This window comes from Emys orbicularis, chromosome 12 (assembly GCF_028017835.1).
Source record: "Emys orbicularis isolate rEmyOrb1 chromosome 12, rEmyOrb1.hap1, whole genome shotgun sequence".
Taxonomy (NCBI): domain Eukaryota; kingdom Metazoa; phylum Chordata; order Testudines; family Emydidae; genus Emys; species Emys orbicularis.
In genome coordinates, this window is record NC_088694.1 from 11595803 (window position 1) to 11606058 (window position 10256).

Here is a 10256-nt window from a genome sequence, read left to right on the forward strand (position 1 = left end):
TATTATAAAGTCTTTTGTACCAACAGCAAGAGGAAACGGGTACCTGTTAGAAGCCAGTGATTTCTCAGCACAGATGAGAGGGACCAGTTTGCACATAATTATTTGAGACCCACTGAAATAACTCAGTACCAATGCTCAGTAAACTCAATAGGAATAGGAATCTTTCCATTGATTTTAATGTCAGGTGGATCAGACCCTCAAATGTATCAGGTGAGGCAGAGAAACCTCATTCTGGTTTGCATTCAGGCCTAATTTATGTGCAGTAGCAAAGTGCTTTTAATTTTAAACCTGTGCATGTTATATTGCACTCAGCTATGCAACTGTGAGACTAATGTGCCTGTTTGATAAGTGGGACACAGGGTGCACTCTATAAGCTCTCTAAACGTCATGTGACAAGCATTTTCAATCAAAGAGTGAGTCGTTCTGTAACCTGACGGCTGTTCAGTGGGTTACTCAGTGACCTAAACGCAATGCTAATGGGTTTGTATGATTTTTTGTTTTTCTTTCTTTTTTCAAACCCACAATGTTTCTGAAAAATTAGTGTGAGGGTTTTGTGTTTGGTTTTGGTTGAAACATGAGGCATTGTGTTTGCTTATGTAAAATTTACATGTTTTGTACATTGCTGGATGGCTTTGGAGGTGTTTGAATGCTATACAATTACTTGTATTTTGCCAACTTTGTTGCTTTTGTCAGTTTTTTCAACAAACTATTTCTGAGTCTCTGACCAACTCTAGATTATGTAAATTATTTTAATATAATTACTCTTATTCAATTGCTTGAGAAATCATTGTAATATTATATACAGTTAAATGATCACCAGTGTAAATATGGATACCTTTTTGATCATTCATCTAAGTCAGGGGTCGGCAACATTCGGCACGCGGCTCGTCAGGGTAAGCACCCTGGCGGGCCAGGCCAGTTTTATTTACCTGCTGACGCGGCAGGTTCGGCCGATCGCGGCCCCCACTGGCCGCGGTTCGCCGTCCCGGGCCAATGGGGGTGGCAAGAAGCGGCGCGGGCGAGGATTATGTGAACTATTTATACTGATCAGGCAGCTCAACAGGGATCCACTAAATAACACAGATGTGTTCATTACACAAACTACCTATAAAGCATACACAATGCAATATACAATGTATTTAGTAATTTATGGCTTAGTTACACATCTGACTCACCAGCACAGTCATAGATAAGTTGTAATGCAGACAATTAGAAGAGTGCTACTTAAATAATCTTCCTAAGATTCTTTTACAGGAAAACTTATTGCAGAATATAAGGTGTTTAAATTAGAGCTGCTTTCCTGGATAAAACATTCCAAAATGTGCACTAACAGTATGTATACTGTAGACTTCAATAAAACAGTAATAACTGACATGCTACATTTCTCACATATACCTCTCACCTAATATATTCCTGACATTATGCACAAACATTTATCCTCTAATATCAATTTATGCAAATCTGACATTTGTTCTACTGAATATTAACTTAGATTAAGAAAAAATGGCTCAATATGCCTATTCATTATTTCTTAATGTCAATCAGAGGGTTCATCAGGCCACTTCAGATCCTTGTGAAAGGCACCTTTGCAGCTTCTGACCTGATAATAACGTTCAAGTTCCAGTCCTGGCACAGATGATCTCCAGCCAATAAATCCTTGAGTTGTTTTAGGGATTGGAGGAGATGGGTAGACCTGAAATAAGAGTAAATAAATAGAATTAAGTATATTTCTTGTCCATTTCTATTGTACTGCCATGCAACATGCTCTTTTGTATTCTAGTGTTGATGGAATGGACAATTTTTTTTCAAATAGTTTTTTTTTTTAATGAAAATTGATGAATGCTAATACTACTTCAAAGTTTAAATGAATTCTGTCTTTAAAGTAGTGCCAGTTATATGCTGTGCCATCCTGCATAGTGCTGAATAACCGTCAGCTTCCAAGAGTTGACTAGCACCCTACTGGATTGAGCCCATAATACAGAGGTCATCATTAAAAAGCATCTAGAATATTTTGGGGGCCCATTCTACAGCAAGCTATGTTGAAAATATTTTTAATAGCAATGGAAAATATTAAGAGGTTCTGGTTAAGCAATTGGGGATTTTTTGACCAACAGGCTTAAAAATTATTGCAATGCCTAAATCAGTGTGTATGGAAGAAAATAAGTTATTTCCAAAGGTAATAAACAAGAGGTAATCAGAAGTTAAAAGGAAAGCATTCCATTTGCCATCCAGTCCTCAGTTTTTATCAACATCCGTCTGATTTTTCAAGTTTTCTCTACTATTGAAAGGCAACTTAAGCAAAAAGAAGAGTATGAAAATTAGCTTTAATTTAATTTGGCAGGAAAGACTTAAGTGTTTAATATATTTTAGATTATAGCGTCTCATCATTATCTTTGTTTAATAAATTACATGTTGGTACCAAATTGGATGTAACATAGCTAAGAAAGAATAGTTCTAAGGCCAAACGCTGAAGCTATTACTGAAGCTGGCTCTTGCATCAAGAACTACTTATCCTTTAAAGTCTGTTTCTAGCATCAAAGATGGTTCTGCATCAAGTTAATCAGTAAGAAGGAAACAAAACAAAAGCCAGCATTGTCTGAGCACTGACTGCGCTGCTTACTTTGGCTGAATCATCCCACTAAGGCACATTAGAAGTGCTCTCTGTTGTACCACTTTAACATCTGGGGTCTTACTCAGTAGAGAAAAACACAGTGAGAGAACCATGTTTCAGTTTATTCTTTTGCCAGAGTTGTTTTGCTTTGTTCCTTGGCCAAGACTGAAAAATGTTTTTGATATTTAGGTGGAGCACTTCCTTTGAAGAGATGATTTTCTATTGCCATAAACGCCACCCACTGAGCAGGATAATGGCGAAAACTATGTCCCACCTCTATTCTGCAGGAAAGAGAAGGGGACGAGAAGGCAAGGGGATTACATGTCTAACCCAGCCAAAGGAACGGACATGTCATTACTGTGCATTGCCATGAGAGAGAGCAAATGGGATCATTTCAAATCACCGATTTAGAAAACATGAATATGGATCTTCATGTAAAAGGATGAACTGCTGCATAGATCCCAAACTAATTCTTGCTATCCTTGGCAAAGGTCAAATCTGAAGCCCTGGCCTCTGTTTCTGTGCACACACCATTGGCTGCACATGCTAATCTTGCAACTGAGTGACCAACTGCCGAATTTGTAATACACACGTTGAATGCACAAGACAGGTGCAGGTGCAATTACTTGTGCCTACAAATTAAGGGTAGGTCCACACTGCAGCTAAGAAGTGTAATTCACAGCTCAGGTAGCAATATGGTCGCAGCAGCATGGGTGGCAGCTCAGGCTAGCTGCCTGGGTATAACCCCATCCAAGATCCTAGGTATGTACTCGGACAGCTCGCCCGAGCCGCCAATCATGCTGCTATGGCCACAGTTATTTTTTGTGCACTAGCTCAAGCAGAGCCTGTGAGAGTGCGTCTAACCGAGCTTCACACCTTCCAGCTGCTGTGTAGGCATACCCTAAAAGTGCAGACATAGGTAAGCGTGGCTCTGACTTGAATATTTGGACTTACAACACTATTTAAGAATGTGAAGCTCTAACAGCAGAAAGGGTGGCACTTTTTCAATTCTAACATTCTGCACTAACTTTTTCTTTAATTTTCAGTTATTTTGATTTTGATAACAGCTTTGTGGCTTATTATTTTTGTAAATCCTTTAAAAAGATTTTTTTTCCCCACCAGGAAGCGGGGTTTCTAATGTTACTTTCTTCCATAGTATGGTACGCATCTTAATAGAGATGTTGTCTCATGGACTAACCTCCCCTCCCATTGGCAATCGCATGACCCCCAGCTCACCACCTGTTTCTGACTGAGTATCCTGCTCAATGGCAATTAGCAGTTACTTAATTGCTTACGTGGAAGAGAAATATTAAGAAATTGAATGTATTGTTGGCTTCTTTAATATGAGCCAACAGCAAGAACCAAGAACAGCCAATACCATGTCACAAGTCAGTTCTCAGCAGACCACCAGTGATCAATGGATCTACTGCTATAAGGAAAAGGTTACAATAACCAGGCCAAAGGAAGAAGAAGAATTCACTTCCTAGTTACAGACACTGATGCAATGTTACAGCAGATTCTGTAGTAGTACTGATAGAGAGACAGGTATTCATAGCTCTTTATAGATATATGAAACAGGAGCGCTCTCCCAAGGAAATGATGATATAAGGCCCTGACTTAAAGAAATCTGCCCATGCAATCTTTTACTCCAGCACAGTTCTGGTCAGTTCAGTGGGGTGAAATAAGGGTCCGTGGGGGTGCATGTCTTTGTATGATTGCGGCTTATGGGGCTTTCAATCCTTATTCACACAAGTAGTCCCTTTGAAGCCCTGTGGGTCTCTGTAAATTCTACTATCTATTAACCTAGCAGCTCCCAAATGTCTTCTGTTGGTGCCCCCTTGAAAAGGATGAGTGAGAGTCTTCTCACATTACAGGTTGGCACCATTGCCACCAATTTTATTCTGCCCATTTTCTCTTCTGTTCTCTTCTGCCTTTTAATCTTTCCCTTCTCATGTGCTTTTATTTTTGCTTTGTTTTGTGGCTACGTGCTGCTCTTTTGGCTACTGAGCAGAAGATTGCATGGGTGGGGACATCCACTTGAAGTACAAACACTGTACAATTGTGAATTAAATAATGTGCCAGGTTCCACTGTCAGAAACAGGTGTGTGTACAACTCCCACTGGCATTCAGGAATATGAGTAGCAACGACATGCTATAAAACCAAATTGCTGAATCATCAGTTAGAATATAGCCCAGTAGGAGTAGCAAGAAAATCTAATCTGTGCCACTAAGAGGGCTTAAAATAAATAAAATCCAGAAAAAATGATTTGTTTCAATAAAGACAGGGTAAGGATTTGTTTTTACAATGTTGAAGTTGAAAAATGGCTCTTAAAAATGGGTTATGATAAATCTTGAAATCATTGAGAGATGGAGGGGGAAAGGGGATTCCATAAAGCTCCTTATAAATACTACTCCCCCCTCCTCGCCACATTAGATGACTGATCTGATACGATATAAACCTTATGTTACACAGAAGGTTAAAGAGGAGGTGCTTTACCATAACAGTTGATTGTTGTACAGTGAAACCCATAATAACAACCACATCTAAAGAGAAATTCCCTGGCTTAAGCGAACCCTTTAAAGTATCCCTGAGGTTTCCAATACAATTCAGTCTGACCTTTAGTGGAAGACCCACCTCTACTAGGTGACTGACTTTTAGCACTTGGGTGGCTGCTTAAGACCGATTTAACCTATATTGCCATTTTTAACTCTATTGTCTAACCTTAATATATTTTTCCACTGGTGTTACAGGTCGGATTTGTAAATGTTCTGGAAGCTCTATCTTAGGCTTAGTGGGTTCTTTCCTTTCGTCTTTTATCAACTAAAAATAGAATATCAACATTAATCAAAAATTAACACTTCAGGCTAAGAAATGTGTTGTCCTAGCATTTTAATATCTGATCTCTATACCATTCCCATCACTATGGTATCTGTGCACTGTGTTCTTGGCCGCCAATACAGGACTATTTATTATACAGCTTTGGAAGCTGTTCTAATGCACTTTTCAGTTTCAGAAAGGGCTTTAATTTTGAATTGAAGACAGGCTGAATCTTGCTGCGCACCCTCAACTCTCACTTACTTCACTGAATCGAAGACATCTGCACATTTTTTGTGTGTGACAACAAACTAAAAATTCATAATAAAAGTGCCAAATACATTTGCAATATACAATGAATAGTAGTATATGGCATTAAACATATTGGTTAAAGCTTATATCGTGCTTTTCATCTGTAGATCTCCAAGTGCTGTACAAAGTGTAATTTACCCTGTTTGTAAAGAAGGGATACTGAAGCCCAGAGGGCCAGATTTTCAAAGGTACATAGGCACCTAAAGATGTAGATGGACAATAGGACTTAGGCACCTATCCTTCTTAGGCACTTTTGAAAATCCCATTAGGCATCTATTTGCATCTCCAAGAGTCTAAGTACCTTTGAAAATCTGACCCAAAGAGATTAAGAGTCTTGTCCAAAGTCACACAAATCAGTGGCAGAGTTGGGAACAGAATCCACATGCCCTGCCATCCAATCCATTCTCTAACCATTGGATCATAATATATAAACTTGCAACGCTACAATTTGTTTTAGGTGCACTTAATGATTCTTTCAAGACATTCAATACAGGAAATATTATGCAGAAACTAGTCTCACAGAGAAGATCGTATCAGATAGTCAATTAAATTCAGTAAAATGTGAGTCACTTAATCTGCATCCTGTAATGTTTAAATATACAGGCCATGAACCTCTTCCCATTTAAACCAGTGGGAGGTTTGCCATTAAATTCAGTGGCAACATTAACCCTATTTCAGTAGAGATTATTTTAGCACATGGTAAAATTCCTTACTGAAAATTAAATTAGCTAAATCCTTGCCCTCCTTCCATTTTAAAAGCATCTCATAGACAAACAAAGGGGAAATATTCTCCTGTCAGTGCATCTAGTTCTGGTCAGCACCACTGAGAGTGATGTGCATCAAGAGGAATATTAGAATATGTGCAACATACAAAGTACAACTTGTCATATTTTATTCTGAAAGAAACTGGAACTATCACCTTAAAAGAACCCCATTTGTTAGTATTCCTACAAATAGGGCTCCAAGTTATCAGTGCTTATCTACACTTATATGCTCCATTCATGTTGTCTGCAAAAGAAGACCAAGATTCTTTGAAGAAATACATTTTGCTGCTAGAGAGGCCTTAGTCAAGTCCTGCAATTCCAGCCCCAATTAGGGGTATTGGATTGGGGCTGGGTAGATAGCATGATGCTTGTTTGATAACTGACCACGGCTGCCAGCCTCGTTAGCAGGAGCTATGAGGAAGGGAGAGGAGAGGAGAGGAGAGGGCAGGGACGGGCCCGGATTGGACTGGACCGGACCGGACCCAGTCTGTTGCTGGCCAGGTCTGTGGTAGGCTAAACTGCTGTAAAAAGGCTGGATATAGTTGGGAACTGGTGGTGGGGACTTGATCACAAATAAAGAGCATGGGTGTTGCACCAGCCTGAAGTCCCCCTGAGGAGAGGGGGAGAAGGGCTGAACCAGAGGGGCACGGTGTGCACCCTGTTACAGCTTGGCTTTCAATAATAATGATTCTAAACTGGGACATCTTAACTGAAAGTTGTACCTAGCTATTCTGGGTATACTATTCAAGTAAATTTCATACACATACTACATCAAATTTAGTTTTACCTCCTCAAAAGGTGTTGTTAAAAATCCCCATTTGATGGACCATTTCTTTGCAGCTTCAAACTCAGTTTCAACGTGGTATTTCCTGAAGCAGACAGAAATTATGTTTGAAAACTCTTTCCCAGCTATCATTAAAATAAAAATTCTAAAGTCACAAAACACAATTTAGGATGATGAGAAATGTAAATTATTAAGTTGTAGTCCCCCCAACTTAAACCAGAAGTATCTGTATTAAAAATTTAAGGCTCAAGAAGTCTCAGCCAAGGATCTTATCAGAGAGAAGTAAGACTGAATATGTCCCCTGCTAAATTAGATTCATGTTTAGAATTCATGCTCAGATGAAGTCTCAGAAACATAATCATTTGGGAATCCTGACTCAATAACACTGGCAGATTTTGTTACAGTAGTGGCCAGTAATCCATGGAAAAAATGACTCTATGAACCTGTCAATGAGAACAGACCTGATTTCATATTTCGTATGTCTCGATTAACCAAATATACCTGTTAAGAATGAACTACAGATAAACTAATTTAATAAACACACACCAAAATAACTATGACTATTGCTTAGACTTTAAGCAAAAGCTCTGCTCAGAATTGCATTTACTACACTTCTTGTTGATCATCCATCTATTTTTTTCTTACCTTAAGAAAAAGGACTTTATTTGCTATTTTTCCCAATTACTATTGGTACCTGCCACTCCACATCACACACATATACATGAGAAAAATGGGTGTAACAAGAATCATACCAATGACTGCGGAGTGCTGAGTGTATTGATGAATGAAACGCATATGTAGCCCACCTCATATTCATGTCTCATCAGCTTAGCTTTTCTGTTCAGGAGTGTACTTGCTACGGTTTTTTTTAAATTAAAACAGGTATTTAATTTCACAGAGACATCAAAGCTTTTCAAGAGTTTTACACGGTATAACACTTATCAGGCAAAATCTGTCATATATATTCAGAGATGAGGGAAAATAGAGAGAGAAGGAAGGGAATATTAACAAAGGCAGTGCTATATATAATAGGCCATTTAGATAAATAAGTATTTATCAGGAAACCAGAGAGCCCCGAGGTCAGTGGAATCAGTGATGGGAGGAAATGAGGATTGGGATAGGGAAGGTCATTAGGATAAGGTCCTAGGAATGGGCATGAGAGGGGGAAAGGTGTGCAATGTGTTTGAGGCTGCAGGAGGGGAGGCGTGGGTACCAGAACTGTGTCTGCAGGATTGGGGCCGGGAGCCATGTGGGATGGGGTGAGCCATGTGGTAGGGTGTGTGTGCGTTGGGGTGGGCTTCTTCTGCAGGGAGGGGCTTATGTCTAGAATTGAGGCTGGTATAGAGGCCACAGGGTGAGAGGAGAAGTTTAGGGGATGGGGCTTTGGAGTTGGAAAGAGGGGGTTGGAGACTGCAGTGGAGGGGGGAGATTGGGGTAGAGACCCGGGGGGGGGGTCAAAGCAAGGTGTTGGGGGAGGAGATTCGGGTGGTGACCCAGGGTGGGGGGAGTAGGAGCGAGGGAGTAGGGGGAGGATTTTTGAGTCACGACCTGGGGGGGGGGGGGGGGCGCGAGCCAGAGTGAGGATTGGGATGGGGGGCAGGAGATTCAGTAGTGACCTGGAGGGGGCGAGCCAGAGCGAGAGGAGTGGGGGGACCTTACCAGATGTTATCCTGAGCCACAAAGTTGAATTGCTGGGTGGGGTTGGTGCTTCTCTGTGCCATGGCTCACCCCCGCCCCCACTAGAACCCCCCTAGCGGCTGGGCTGAGCCCTCCAGCGGCTCCGGTCCAGCCTGATGCCTGGGACTGAGCCAGCCTGGCCCTGCCCTTTGCCTCTCAGGCGTTGCTAGGAGACGGTGGCATGTTCAGGCTCCAGGGAGGAGTGAATAAGGCCTGGCACCCGGTTCCCAGGCTACCGCTGCCCCTCCCTTTTACGAGCCCCCCCAGAGCCTGCTGCTTGGATCTCCCCTTTCCCCAGGACCCCTACCCATAGCTGTGATCCCCAATACATCTCAGCATCTTCCCTCCTCCTGCAGCACCCAACCCTAACCCAGGCCTAAGCCAGCTCCTCAGCACCTCTCCTGACCCCCCACACTCTGATCACTCCCAAATCCAGCTCAGCATCTTCCCTCCCCAACACACAGTGTCCTACCCAGTCACCAAGCAATAGCCCTCCAAGTCCAGAGGCTGCTGATAGAGAACAGCATTTCCAAAACCTCAGGTCGCAGCCTGGGAGTCACCGAGAGCTATAACCCCCACAAAAAGCCACCCCAAGCCCACATACCACTGAAACTCATAGCCCCAAAGCCGGAAAGCCTGCAGTCCCCACAAAAAACCACTCTAAAACTTAGCCTTCCTATTCCAGAAACCATTGAGAACCACCCCCCCTTCAATGCCCCCAAACGACTGATAGGGTTCAGTGCCTTCCCAAAAGAAGCCTGAACCCCCAACCGTAATCACTGTTAGTCATGACCCCCTCAAGACCCACATTACCACCCTAAACCCCAAAATCATTCTTAGCACATGCCAGCCTTCCCTTTTAATTTCCCCAGAACATTGACTATCTGCTCTATCTCCATCCTTTATGTATTTCAAAGGGAACAAAAATGTATGGGCATGCTTTTTTATTTATTATTATTTATATTGCAGTGGGATCTAGGAACCCCTGTCACGGATAAAGACCCTATTGTGCTGTGCAAACACAGAACCAAAAGGTGAGCCCTGCCCCAAAGAATTTACAATCCAGCTAATGCAATCTATTGTCCCGGTGGTGTATATAGCTTTTCACTGTTGACAGGTACACCACCGCCACCCACCTCCCCAAAACACAGTGACCTCTGACACAGCTCTGCAAAACAATGCAATTAAGGAACATCGGGATTATTACTACTTAATTGTGGTGCTTTCTGAACAGCAACATAAACAGGTGTCCTTCATGATCCAGCTAGTTTTTAGAAAGCCTTTGTTTGTGCA

The 10256-nt window shown here is 41.6% G+C and overlaps 1 protein-coding gene across 1 annotated transcript; it reads right to left on the minus strand.

Annotated features, from left to right (window-relative positions):
• Positions 1-1537: 1537 nt before the first annotated feature.
• On the minus strand, positions 1538-9007 carry CIMIP1 (ciliary microtubule inner protein 1). The gene is made up of 4 exons (XM_065414705.1): positions 8946-9007; positions 7290-7371; positions 5334-5432; positions 1538-1693 (listed from the first exon to the last, which is right to left on the minus strand). The coding sequence occupies exons 1-4, from the start codon at positions 9005-9007 to the stop codon at positions 1538-1540; spliced, it is 399 nt and encodes a 132-aa protein (XP_065270777.1).
• Between the last annotated feature and the right edge of the window lie 1249 nt (positions 9008-10256).